We start from the raw sequence: 14022 nt of genomic DNA, 5'->3' as shown, positions 1-14022 counted from the left end.
ATTCATATAACCTTTTGAATACTAAAAACTTGTAGTATAAAATTGTTGCAAGTGAATTTATTTTATGAAATTAAAAACAAATTTTACGCCTTGTGGTGCAGTGTAATGTGCACTGGAGTGAAGTTGGCTGAGTGGTGGATTACATAACCTCACAAGTTCTGTATTTTCTCCCAGGATTTCATTCTTAATAAATATTCAGCAATGAGACATGTGAAATTCCTAGCCCGCACCGTGCTGGTGCAGAATAACAACGTAGATGACGCCTGCAGAGTGCTGAATAGAATCCTCGGCAAGGAGGGCATCTTTGACCAGTTCCGGAGGACAAGATACTACGAGAAGCCCTACCAAGTAAGCAAATCCCAAGCCCCAAACACCCCCAATTACCTAACGAGCTTCCTTTGCAATCCTCAGACACGGCGGAGGGTGAATTTCGAGAAGTGCAAGTCCATCTACAACGAAGACATGGACAGGAAGATCCAGTTTGTCCTCCGGAAGAACAGAGCAGAACCTTTTCCCGGATGCTCGTAGACGGGGAATATTAATTAATATAGAATTTATTATAGTGGATTTCTATGCAATCCATAATAAAATTGAATGTTTTCCCAATCTTTGGTAAGTTTTTTTTTCTAATTTGAATTTTAGGAGTGATTCAAGGGGTAATTCATAATAAAAAATTTGTCTTTTGAGTCATGTTTCTGGGAACATGGTATTTCAATCGTTTCTAAAACCTCTGAAAAAAAGTTTTGTTACATTTCTCAAAAGGATTTTGTCAAAGTGACGACCTACTGAACCACAAAAATTGTTAAAAGTTTGTCAAAAAGATGTTTTCCTTATAAAATGTCAGAAAAGATTTTGTCAAATTTAAAAATAACATCACTTTGTTCAAAATTTTATGAAGATCCAGTTAACAGCTTTACAAACATTTTTTTTTACGGGAGAGCGGGGCAGATTTAGCCGGCAGTCGAATGAAGAATATCGAGCAAAATACTTAATTAGTAAACAACTCCTTCCCTGTCCATTGAAATATTTATCAGTCCAGTTTAAACAAATTTTTCATAAAAAGGAAAATTTCTTTTTCTGGGTAAGTCTGGAACCGTCTCCTAATTTTATCTCCTATCGGACTCAAACTACCGAAATGTCTGTCACGTTTCCTTGATAACGATTTATATGATTCTACTAAGGCATAGATCAGTCTGAAACCTAACTCACCAAAACTAACATGACCTTAATTTTTTTTAAATTCTTCGCAAAAGAATAATAATAAAAATAAAATAATAAGTTCTAAAGTTAAATTCTAAAATTTATTTCTTATTAATTTTAAAAAGCTTCGTAAATTCGTTTTTGAATCAATCTTAAAATAAATTTAGAAACAATTTTTTTAAAAAAAGTTAGTAATATAATTTCCTGTGCTGATTTGTAAAGCATTTAAAGTTTATTGAAGACAATATTCTAGAATTCACTTCTGGTTATCGATCATGTGAAAGTTTAATGCGTCAAGGTAAAAGGGGTCTATCTTTTGTTCTTCAAATTATTCTTTCAGCCAATCGTTCGATTTTTCTTCAGGGCATCAAAAAATATAGAAGAACAATAATTATCAAGGAAATATTTGAAGCACTACTTTCACTTCCTCGTCCATTACCAGTTCAAGCTTCCTAATATTTCCATGCTAATTGTTCTAGCACTTTTTTTTGATGCCTTAAAGAAAATCATATCCAAAACCGAAACGTTGGCTGAGGGAATAAATTGAAAAATTAAAAAAGAATAGACTCAAGTCTTACCTTGACTAGCATTTAATTTTTGAACTTTATTGAAAGCACCTCTTATTTGTTAAATTTAAAGTTTTATAAAAAAGTATTTACGGAATATTATCATTGAAATCATTAAAATCGTTTTCACTTAAACTTCATATTAATAAGTAGGTTTTAGTTTTAGTTAAACTAAATCCCACTAACTGAGCCTTTTTTGGGGAGATACCTGTGGTGCTCACATGAATTATAGCCTTAGGTGAAAATCTTCTGTATTCAACCACCTAAAATAATTTTTAAACACGGCCTTAATTATAGTTTTCGAATTTTTTTCCTCATTCAAACAAAGATCTTCTTTTCTATAAAAGATGTTTCTATGCTTTTTGGGTGGCTTTTTATGTTTCTAAAATCATCCTTCTTTTTTACGATGCGTTTTCGAACATAAGAAGCATGAAAACTTTTTTTTTAGGAAAGCGGAAAATTTTCAGGAAACCCGGAAAAATTATTATTAAAATAAAATGAAATTAAAATAAAATGAACTATCCCAAGTTCTAGAACTAGAAGTTCTAGAAGAAATTTAGAAAACATCTGTAGAAATGTGAATGCACGTCCTTAACACCTAAAAGTTCGATAGAAAAATTTGCATTTTATTTTTTTTTTCATTACCTTTATTAAAATAAAAGTTATTTCACTTTTTTTAATCAGAAACGCGACCAAACTGACCAAACAATTACGAAAACGGGTATTCAAAAGTGAAAACTTATCCAAGAAAATTTCTTGTATTACGTGTTTTCGTATTTCCATAAACACTAAAACGCGTCGTAAAAACGCGAAAACGAAAACGTCGTCGGGCACTCAATGGATCAAGTGGTAGAGCACTCGTTCTATGATGCAAGTGTCTCGGGTTCGTTCGAATCCCCTTTAGGTCACTAGGAATTTTTCTGGCGTTAAAGGTGTTTGACTTGCATCTAGTGAGCTTTCACTGCACTTGATTCCATCGGGCATGGGACTGACAATAACATCCCGTACAAGAAAAAATAATAATGCATGTCTAGAAATCCCTTTGCGGGAAGGCCTTGTTTCTTCATGGAATGTACTGCCAACATTATTATTACTATTATTATAAAATTATTCGACGCTTTTTCGTGTTTTTAGAAATGTTTCTGTGTTTCTTAAATCGTTTCCATATTGTTTGAATGAGTTTTCAAGTTTTAGTACCCGTTTTTGATGATTTTTGACTGCGTTTCTGTGCTTTCTAAAAATGATTCCGCAATCCTAACAAATATTTACATGCTTCTTGGATGAGTTCGTGTTTTTATTAATCCATCGTGGTTTTTAGGATGTGTATCGTTGTTCTGAAAACGTTTATATTTTCAACAAACGATTGCTTTTTGAACAAATTTACGTGATTCATCCTTGCTTATTTACGATGCGTTTTCGTATTTCTAAATGTGTTTCAGTGTTTCTTAAATTGTTTCCATTGCATATTTCTTGAATAAATTTTCGTGTTTCAGTAGCTATTTTCGTGATTTTTGTGTTGCGTTTGTGTTTATAGAAATGTTTTCGTGTTTCTTGAAATATTGAGCTCTTTAAAAAATGTTTTCATGATTTTTGCTGCGTTCTCAGTTTCATTGTACATTAATTTTTGTGTTTAGGACCCATTCCGTAGAGGTGCTTCTACGTTTCTGAAACCATTTGCAAATTTCTTGAACACTTTTCGTATTTTAATATCCCTTTTATTGCAATTTTTGATTAAGTTCCTGTATTTCTAGATACGTTTTCGTGTTTCTAGAAATTATTCTGCTTTTCTAAAATTTCTCTGGAGATGCTTTTGTGTTTCTGAGATCGTTTCCATTTATTGATGGATACGTTTCCGTATTTGAGTAAATTTCTACCTAATTTTTTGGCTATATTACTGTTTTTATAGAAACTGTAGTGTTTCTAGAAATGTTTTTTCTTCATTTTTTTTTTGGTTCTTGAATGCATTTTCGTATTTCTATAAATTGATCCTGGTTTTAGAGACGCGTTATCGTATTTACGGAAATGTTTCTTTGATATAAAAGGGTTTTCGTTTCTCCAAAAAATATTACCGCATCTCTAGATCGTCCTTGGCCAAGGTTTTTACATTAAGTTAACCCTGGATTTAAAAGGAATTATTTTTTATTTCCTTACCTGATTTGTGCATAAGATGCACGAGATGCTTAAGTCGCATCAATCTCATGCATCGGATGCAGAAAAAGCTTCTTTCGTTGCTTAAAATAAAAAAAAATTGAAGGGAAATTGAGATCTTGTCATTAAATTAACTTAAAAATTTTTATTGTAAAATCAACAAATATAATTAGTCAAATGGGTCAAATGCTTCTTGGGATTTGCAGTAAATTAAGTTTGGGATGAATTGTGATGATTGTGAGGATTGTGAGGCATTATACTAATCACTTCCACTTCCGATGGTCTCATGTCCCGGCTGAAGAAGCTATAATCCCCAAAATTTGTCCAGACATTGTCCCAGAATCTGGGATCAGCTCTGGGATCTAGAGGCATGTTGGAAGGAGGAACTACCGTTCTGTTGTACTTGTCCAATTCTGCGAGGACAGAGTTCAGTATATTTGGGTATTTGCTGGCCAAATTGGTCAGTTCACAGGGATCCTCATTGACATTGAAGAGGCAAGGACTCTTCAGAGGATTGCAGTCACTTGGGGAATAGGGGAGTTTCTTTTCGCACTCCACGTTGGCTTCTGCCCTTAAGCTCCGGATTTGTCCATCTGTTGGGAAGTACTTCATCCTCAGGAGGATTCTGGCTGTTGGGCAGGATTTCAGGACGTTGAGATTGTAGTTAATGGGATCTCTGTCTCCTGCTGGACCGTACCATCCATCCCACTGGCCATTGTAGTTTGTTCCTTTGACCACCTTCCAATTGCTGACTGTCAGAGCAGCACTTCCCCAGATGTCGTCAATATTGTGCAGGATGTGCGTTCTCTTGGAGTCCTCATCCTCTGTGAGTTCTCTCCACAAGTTCATGCCATCGAGCCCGTCTCCTAGATCTCTAAAAAGTGAAAATTTTATGAAGAAAGCCAGTGATAAGCCTAGATCAGCTTATAGAGGTGTGATTCCTTCGTTGCAAAATCGGATTGTGGCAAACTCGAACGATATTTATACATAAAATTGTATGAGAAATGCATAAAAGTATCTGAAAATCTTTAAAGTCGATTATCTCGGAAACTATGAGAGATAGAGGCCTCAACTTTACATTCATTGAGAACCTTTGTCAGCGACCCGAGAAAATCGCTCCCCGCGAAAATTCGCGAAAAATTACGCGTCCCGCGAAAATCCGCGAAAAAAATTCGCTCCTCGCGAAGATCTGCGAAAGACATCGCGGATCGTGAATTATATATGCCACCTTACAAATTTTCGAATATAGAGAGAGAAAGGGAGAGTGAGACAGTGCTATATACAGTGGGTGTCAATAGTTTGTTGCCTAATGCATGTTTGAGAAATCAAGTGAAAAAAATTATAGAAAAAAAATACTTTTACAAATTTTGCTTTTTGCAGATGAGTTCCCAGTAATCCGTAGATATTATTTATACTTTTCAAAAAAAAAAATAATTTTATTTCATATCAAAAATAATTGTTTTCCAAAAGTTGGTCATTTTTGAAAAATCAAAAGTTTGTTGCCTCATTTAAAAAACTGATTTGAAATGATCAAAACATGCAACCAACTTAATGTAAACCGGTTACATTTTAGGTTTATGTCATTTGAGAGGCAAATGCTGGGTTAGTACATTTTTAAAGTTGTCAATGGTAAATATATGTATATAAAAGTGATTATAGAAAACAAGAAATAATCTGTTTTTTGATAATTTATAATTTAGGTTAAAAATGGCAAATTACAAAGAGTTAAAAGGTGGGAAATCGTCCAGAGATACTGCCAGAATGAATCTGCGTCGTTAATTGCCAAATTTTATAGAAAATCACTAAAGGTTGTACATAAAATATTCAAATATTATATTAATGAGGTACGAGTACATCTGAAAAACGCTACTGGCAGACCTAGGGTATCGACTCAGAGGGTTGATAATAGCATTGTAAGTATCTCTATAACAATAATTTTTTATATAAAATAGAATGCAATAATTTTTTCGAAATATATAAATAAGATCAAATTGCAAAAAGAAAAATTTTAAAAAGTAATTTTTTCTATCATTTTTTGCACATGGTTTCCCGAAGAATATACATGAGGCAACAAATTTTTGACACCCACTGTATATATGGGGAAAGCTTGTTCGACGCCGCTTCTCCCGCTTTTTTTCCCGCCTGACGCTAATAGCAAATTTTCTTAAAATTGAAATCTTCAAAATGAAATATCTCGAGAACCGCTAGACGAATGTCCTTAATTTTTTTTTTTAAATTGGTCTAAATTTTCTGGGCTACAACATAAACATAAAAAATTCAAAATTGCATAATAGGATTTCGAGATAAACAACAAAACGTGATTTTTAACCGGTTTAGAACCGGTTTTTCAAAAAACTAATAGGACAGAAATCGTCGTACGCGCGCGTAGATATATTTAAAAAAAAAAATTTATGAAGATATCTCTATCCAATCCGGAGATATTGCGTACTACGGACGGCCGGACGGCCGGACGGCCGGCCGGACCCGAAATTGCCGGCTTATGATTTTCGGCATCAGGGATGTTCAAAACATATACCCTGTGAATTTCAGCTCGATCGGAGCACTTTGAGAAAATCCGAGGATTACAATAGGTGTGATTAGAAGGAATCACACCTAGGGAAGTCGAGCTAGACTTTTTATGCTCACTTTATGTCTCCTCCGGCTGCAACATAGAGAGTAGGAAGCCAATCAGAGATGTGCATGGTCTGCCTGGCTAGTCTCTGATTCTTCTTAATCAGAGGACTCCAGAGTAGACCTGCTCCTCGAACTCCTCCCTCCCAGAGAGTATTCTTAACTCCTCTGAGTGGCCAATTGGAAGCAGCATTGAGATTGAATCCCATTGCTGGTCCTCCATTGTCCGTGCTAAAGACAATTATGCAATTCTCCAGCATCCCTCTGGCCGAGAGAGCAGACACAACGGCTCCCACAGAGTCATCCAGGGAGGACATCATAGCTAGAAAAATTCCCCAATGAGAATCCCTTGGAGAAACTGGACAGAAAACTCACCAGCGAATTTTTTCCTATTGAAATCCTCAATGTCCCTGAATGTGTCCACTTTCTTATCCGGAGCTGGAAGGGGATTGTAGGGATTGCCAGAGTGAACAGCTCCATGGGCAATGTAGAGGAAGAGAGGAGAGGAGGTGTTGTGATTCTTCACAATATTCACAGATTCCTGCCCAATGATATCCGTGAGATATTTCCCATGGAGATCATAAGCCACATCCATGTTGCGTCTCATGTCAAAGCCCCAGCTGGGCTTCTCAATGGACGTATGGTCGAAATAGTCCTGACGACCTGACCAGAATCCCAAATGGGAGTCAAAGCCACGATAGAGTGGAGTGTAGACTTTCTTGTAGTGACCCAGATGCCACTTCCCGACGATGTGATTCACATATCTTAGCAGCAAAGATTATAAGGAGAATGGCAAATAAAATAAGAACATTCTGATAAAGAAAAATTGTAGCAATTACCCAAGTTTCTTAAGATGTTCAGGTAAGAGTTTCTCCGAGAGCGGTAAACCACGAGGTTCTGCCGCATAGAGAACAGTGTGCTGCATTCCTGGAAGTCACAATAAATGCATTTAGCTGACTTTGGGAAGAGAATCACAATAAATATTTGCCCAAACGTTTAGTTAAATAAAATATATTGTGTAAATACAACAGAAAAAAAGTGCAGAATATTCATTAACATTCATTATTTAACAATTATCCAAGTGCATTTTACTCAAGGAAAAATATCAAGCGGTATCAATCAATAGAATGCAAGAAAACTTTCAATGCAAGAACTGAAAGAAGAATCAGTAAAGCGGTATTCAGAGTTCCCGAGGGTCTCTAAATAGCGAGCAATTTTATTGCTTTTTGAGAGCTTTATAAGTTAATTATCTTTAATAATCCAATCCAAAGTTAGATTTTTCCAAAAAATCGTGATTGATAAAAAATTAGAACAGTTAAGCCATATGGCTAAGCCTAGGTCTGAATCTCGTATAAGATAGAATCCATTTTATTTCAAATTTGTCGCCGACCTAGAACTTAAACGGCGAAAAATATCAACTTCTGGTCGTCGATGACCCTCCCTCACTACCCCATAAAAAAAATAACTCCGGACGTTTTTTCCCCATCGCCCTCTTCTTGCCCTAAAAACTTTCGACATCGAATATTTGAAGATCAAAGTCTAACCACTCTAAAGGGTATACAGTATACAGTAGACTCTCTCTCAATTGGGAATATGGGGCAAAATGTCATCCGGTTTAGCGATAGAATTGAGCGTCAAAGCCTTTGTAAATTCCACAAAAAGCGCTCAATTATAAAGAATCACAATAAAATAGGAAGAACTACAGCGAATTAGTTTCATAATTAAACGTGAAAATTGTCAACAAAATTTGTCGCCCGATTGAAAAAGAGCCGATTGCGTGAGAGTCTACTGTATTTCTAAACCGATTTGATTACATTTAGATCTTTTATGAAGGTCTTGAAATGTCCTACCCGGTTTCATCGGTTTCAATTGATAATGAATTGGTCAAGTACTCATAATTGATTTATCTTTCTTTAATATTTATTTTTAATATGACCAAAAGTTTGTTACCGGGCTAGAGATCAAGCGTATTAAACGGTAAGAGATATTGACTTACGGTTTTTGATGATCCCTCCCCTTAATTAGTCGACATTAAGTAGAAACTTTATTTTTTTTCTTCCTATCACCCCCGAAAATCAAAGAAATCGATAGCGTAATCTTCGAAATAAACCAAGACAATATTGGATTGGCTAGAGGGAGTGAGAGGAAAAAGAAAAAAACATCTGGGGATAATTTTTTTTATTGGGAGTCGCCGAAAACTGGAAGTTGACATCTTTTACTGTTTGTTCCAGAGCGGTGACAAGTTGGAAAAAAGCGGAATGTATAGGGTAAGTGTGCCAAATTTCGGCCAGCTTGCAATTTCGGACATATTTTTTGTTCCTCGAATTTCCATGAATTTTTAGTTTTTGGATACTCTTGAGATTGTACAATGCAAAAAAAAAACAAAAAATGTCGCTTCGACGAGCAAGATGATCTGAAAAAGACATTGAAAGAATTCTGGAAGGGCAAGGACCTATGAGAATGAAGGTGGCCGAAATAGGCTACCAATGCTATGTCTACATTTTTATTCATTTTAAAATGTATTAAGAATGATTTTAAAGAAAATAAAAATGATAAACTGTCTGCAAGGTTCCAAGCAACACTCCTTATAAAAGAATAACAAAAATATTCAATTTATATTAAAAAAATATTACATTTCAAACTAGAGACTTTGTCGCTTGCATGCAACTATGCCGAAATTTGGCACACTTACCCTAACTACTCTTTCTTTGAGTTCGAGCAGAAAATATCACATAATAAATTTGCTTTTAATTTCGTGGGACAAAAAAATCTACTTGCAATCATAAGAAGATTTTTTTAATTCTAAAGAATATTTCAATAATACTGATTCTATTACAACAAACAAGTTTTAAAATGTCATAGCATAGAAGAGCGTGGGGCAGTTGCAGGTAAGTATGATTTTGAGACAAAAAGTTATACTTAAAGAAAATAGGGAAAATATGCTGATAACCCAAGATAATTCATGTTACAGATTTAATAAAAAAAATATTTAGAAAATGATTCTTGAAAAATCTTCAACTACCTGAAATTGCACCGCCCAACTCTATAGTAATTTTGCGATTCATGAATTTTAAATACTTAATTGAATATTTCAAATACTGGAAAAACAGATAATGAGAGTGAAAGAAAACTTATTTTTAAACTGTTGATCGAAGTGAATCATCTTTTATTTAAAATTGTCTCCTCAGACTTGAATGTTGGAATGCGAATTAACTTAGGGGAAGGAGGGGTTATATTGAAAACACTATTTGTTCGCATATTTCTAAAGAAAGCTGAACCTATCCATAATTTATTTTAGATCCACATTGGTTTTGTATATCTATTATTATTTACATTACGTTCGGTCAAGTGTCTTCCAGAAATATAAGAAAAAGTAGCGTTTCCAACATAGTCCGGACCTATCCCTTTTTTAACCCAGAAAAATTAACCCAGTAAAATTACTTATTTTGTTATTAGGCTCTTTATGTTCACAGCATTAATTTGTTAATTTTTTCGGATAGGAAACTTTTTGATTAGAAATATTTCATTAAATCGAAATTCGAAATCCTTTCTATCACTTTTCTTCTTCTGAACATCACAGCAAATTCAATTTAGTTTGTTAAATCGGTTAAAACCAAATTTTGAGTCTGAAAAAGTGGTTCTAAAATATTTATGGCTCTGACATAACTTTTAGATCAGGAAAATTTCATAAAGTCAAAATTCTCATCCCTTTCTTAAAGGCTTTGTGTATGCCTAATGCCTGTCCTACTTTTTCGTACTCTTCTTCTTCTTTTGAACATCACACCAAATTAAATTTAGTTCAGTCCAATTTCGAGACTGAAGTAGTGAGATAGACGACTTACGCAAATCTTTTGAGAAAGAAAAGGACGCGAATTTCAATTTCATGAAATTATACTGAGCTAAAAGGTGTGCCGAAAACATTAGGAATGAAATGGATCTAAATTTCATTTGTTCATTTGTTTATTTTTTGCAAAATAAAAGATCTCGAAGTTCACAAAGACACACAAAATTTTTCCAAAGTTTTACCATTTTCTTCTAATAAATGATATTTCGTCAATTCTTTAAAGAAAATTTCTTCAAGTTTTTGGCAACTTTTTGCATGACTCTTTAAAATTCAGAATTAGATAAAATCAAATTGAAATTGTTGTGACGTTTAAAAGAAGAAGGAGAAGAGTGCGAAAGACGGAGATAGACATGTGCAAAACGTAATGGGATAGAAAGAGATACTAATTTTGTTTTCACGAAATTTTCCTGATCTGAATAATGTTCCGCAGCCGTTCTAAATTGAATTAATTTTTATCCATCCGGCATACTGGCACCTCAAATTAGATTGAACTAAATTGAATTTGGTGTGATGTTTAAAATAAATAGAAGAGTGCGAAAGAGTAGGAGAGACTTATGCAGAAGGATTGAGAAAGAAAAGGGCGTGAATTTTGACTTTATGAAATTTTCCTAGTTTAAACGGTGTGCTTAAGCCTTTATTTTATATTTATCAAATTCGATTTGAACACTGTTTTTTTTCTTTTTTTTTAATGAAAAGGATAGAAAAATTGAATATATTTGTTCTTAGAAAGTACTTCTTCATCAGATCTTTTTCTCATAATACCTAAACCTATGATCATGATCTCAAATCCAGTTGATTGCATTCCTGTAAAGTTTGCAACGAGTTTTAAATAAAAAAGACCTATTTTAGGAAACTCGTTTTAATGTTGTCGCAAATTTGCATTTTTTTATGGAGAAGCCACCAAAAAAATCTGATGAGTAAACATTAACTTACAAACTCATTAACACTTTCCTTTTCATTCGTCTTTTTTTGGTGAGTTCTTTTTAAGCACGTTTACGAGAATTTGGCAAAAACTTCTACTTTTAGTGGGAAATATAAAAAAAATAAGGAAGACTCACGAAGATCTTATTTCACTCAAAATACAAAAGATACAGAAAATGGAGAAAATTTTAATCACTGCACTTGGGACGATTTTCCGGTACTTGAAGGTATTTCAAAAATTTCTCATATTGCGGCAAGGTATTTGGGATTGTTTGAGGAAATACCATGAAGAGCAGTTGATTTCCCATGATGGACTATTGCACTTGAGGAAATTTCTGCACAAGCCACACTTTGGCTTCCGACACAAACACCAATCGATACTCACCCAAGTGGATGGGATACTTTCCCGTCATGAGAGCTGCCCTGGAGGGAGTGCAGATCGGAGTGACGTAGTAGCGCTGGAGGATGAGGCCTGAATAGGCCAGAGCATCGAGATTGGGCGTTGGAATTTGATTGGAACCATGGAAACCAACATCATTCCAGCCCAAATCATCGGCCAGAATGAAGACAATATTGGGTCTCTGATCTTGAGCTTCAATCACGAGCAAATTCACTAGCACCAGACACAAAGCCACTCGAAATTTCATTGCATTGGGTCACAAATCTCAAAATGCGCGCCAGAAATTTTTACTAAACAGAAAAAATCGAAAAAATCCCTTTGAACATTTGAAACTTTCTCCCTCACGCACAAGAAATAGTCACAGGAAGCAACTGGAGATAAGAATTGCCTACAGCTGCAGCGATATCAAAGCGCCTGCCCCAAAGTCTCGGGGACAAATTTGTTGTGAACAGCTCGCAATGCCCCAGACAACTGATAGAAGAGTTAAAGAGCCCAAGAGTCGTGAGCGCGAAATTAAATCGACTCGCGTGGCTCGACAACAACAACAAAAGTTCGTAAAACTTTGTGGAAAATCATTAGGCTTATCGCTTAAGATTCCTGAGATTCGGGCAGATACAGTTCTGATTGCTGAACATTCCAAATCCAAATCGTTCTTACATTGGATAATAATGTCATTTGGAATTGTTTTGCTACGTTTAATTCTTCCCTCTGATGAAAACGTTATTTTGAAATTTGAGGTTACATCACAAATAACCTCAAAAACCCAAATGAAATGTTTGTTTTTTGGAGGTTATGTAAAGCAAAAACTAGTTTTTCAAATTCGAAGTGTGAATAAAAATCATTTTTCTTTTTTGTTTGCTGACGAAATTATACGGAGGACAATGTGTAGAAATTTATGAAAACACAGAAAATTTCCCTTTACCTTCAGCAAGCGCAAATCCTTAGTAGTACCAATGACACTTAAGATTTCAGGATTATGGGTTTCCGAGTTTTGGCTTTCGGAGATTTTGGATTTCTGGGCTTTTCGAAATTTTTTTTGTTTTTCAGAATTTTGTATTTTAAGGATTTTGATTTAAGGAATTTTGGCTTTCGGGATTTCGGCTTTTTGGGATTTTAATTTTAAGGAATTTTGGACTTCAGGATTTTTGATTTCCGAATTTTGGCTTTCAGAATTTTGGCTTTTCAGGATTTTAGTTTTCAGGAGTTTGGCATTCTTCTGGGATAATGACTTCGGATTTTTAGTTTTGGTATTCTATTTTTTTTTGGATTTTGGCTTTTCGGGGTTTGTCTATTCGGGATTTTGTCTTTTAGAGATTTTGACTTTTAGAAATTTTGGCTTTCGGGATTTTGGATTTCGGGATTTCGGCTTTTTGGGATTTTAACTTTGAGGAATTTTGGATTTCAGGATTTTTGTTTTAGTAATTTTGGCTTTCACAATTTTGGCTTTTCAGGATTTTAGTTTTCGGGAGTTTGGCTTTCTTCTGGGATTATGATTTCGGATTTTTAGCTTTGAGATTCTATTTTTTCAGGATTTTGGCTTTTCGGGGTTTGAACTTTTCAGAATTTTGGATTTCAGTATTTTAGCTTTCGGTATTTTGTCTCTTCGGAATTTTGGGTTTTTGGGATTTTAGTTTTTGGGATTTTGGCGTTCGGGATTTTGACTCTTCGATATTTTGGCTTTTCGGGATTTTATTTTTTGGGACTTTCGGCTTTTTGAAATTTTGGCTTTCCGGATTTTAGCTCTTGGGATTTTGGATTTTTGCGATTATGGCTGTTGAAATTTTGGCTTTCGGTATTTCGACTTACGGGATTTTGTTTTTCGAAACTTAGGCTTTCAAGAGTTTACTTTTCGGAATTTTGGCTCTCTCGATTTTCGTTTTCGGGATTTTAGTTTTTTGGGACTTTCAACTTTTTCAAATTTTAGCTTTCGAAATTTTGGCTTTCGGTATTTCGGCTTTCGGAATTTTGTTTTTTCGGGATTTTGTTTTTCAGGACTTAGCCTTTTAAGAGTTTAGTTTTCGGAATTTTGGATCTCTCGATTTTAGTTTTCGAGATTTGCTTTTCGGAATTTTAGTTTTTCGGACTTTTTCAAATTTTGGCTTTCGAAATCTTGGCTTTCAGTAATTCTGTTTTCGGAATCTTGTTTTTTCGGGGTTTTGTCTTTTCGGGACTTGGGCTTTCAAGAGTTTACTTTTAGGAATTTTGGCTCTCTCGATTTTAGTTCTTGTGATTTGTTCTTTTGGATTTTAGTTTTTTGGGACTTCCGGCTTTTTGAAATTTTGGCTTTCTGGATTTTAGCTTTTGGAATTTTG

The 14022-nt window shown here is 34.6% G+C and overlaps 2 protein-coding genes across 2 annotated transcripts; one reads left to right on the top strand and one right to left on the bottom strand.

Moving 5' to 3' along the window:
- The first annotated feature begins 117 nt into the window (after positions 1-117).
- LOC129799252 (28S ribosomal protein S21, mitochondrial) lies at positions 118-608 on the top strand. The gene is made up of 2 exons (XM_055842971.1): positions 118-348; positions 412-608. The coding sequence occupies exons 1-2, from the start codon at positions 202-204 to the stop codon at positions 526-528; spliced, it is 264 nt and encodes an 87-aa protein (XP_055698946.1). The 5' UTR covers positions 118-201; the 3' UTR covers positions 529-608.
- Positions 609-4044: 3436 nt separating this feature from the next.
- Positions 4045-12517, bottom strand: LOC129799251 (arylsulfatase B). Its single transcript, XM_055842970.1, has 5 exons — positions 11696-12517; positions 7385-7472; positions 6921-7309; positions 6561-6867; positions 4045-4788 (listed from the first exon to the last, which is right to left on the bottom strand). The coding sequence occupies exons 1-5, from the start codon at positions 11955-11957 to the stop codon at positions 4125-4127; spliced, it is 1710 nt and encodes a 569-aa protein (XP_055698945.1). The 5' UTR covers positions 11958-12517; the 3' UTR covers positions 4045-4124.
- Positions 12518-14022: the final 1505 nt, after the last annotated feature.

Source organism: Phlebotomus papatasi, chromosome 1 (assembly GCF_024763615.1).
Source record: "Phlebotomus papatasi isolate M1 chromosome 1, Ppap_2.1, whole genome shotgun sequence".
NCBI classification, from domain to species: Eukaryota; Metazoa; Arthropoda; class Insecta; order Diptera; family Psychodidae; genus Phlebotomus; species Phlebotomus papatasi.
This window is presented reverse-complemented; position numbering and strand designations above follow the sequence as displayed.

What these genes read in the sequence shown, in the direction of transcription:
- LOC129799252 (XM_055842971.1), top strand. Translation starts at nt 202, where the DNA reads ATGAGACATGTGAAATTCCTAGCCCGCACCGTGCTGGTGCAGAATAAC. An exon ending in ACTACGAGAAGCCCTACCAA is followed by an intron (nt 349 to 411) that starts GTAAGCAAATCC and finishes TGCAATCCTCAG; the next exon opens with ACACGGCGGAGGGTGAATTT.
- LOC129799251 (XM_055842970.1), bottom strand. Translation starts at nt 11,957, where the DNA reads ATGAAATTTCGAGTGGCTTTGTGTCTGGTGCTAGTGAATTTGCTCGTG. An exon ending in AAAGTATCCCATCCACTTGG is followed by an intron (nt 7,473 to 11,695) that starts GTGAGTATCGAT and finishes TGTGACTTCCAG; the next exon opens with GAATGCAGCACACTGTTCTC. An exon ending in GAACATCTTAAGAAACTTGG is followed by an intron (nt 7,310 to 7,384) that starts GTAATTGCTACA and finishes TTTGCTGCTAAG; the next exon opens with ATATGTGAATCACATCGTCG.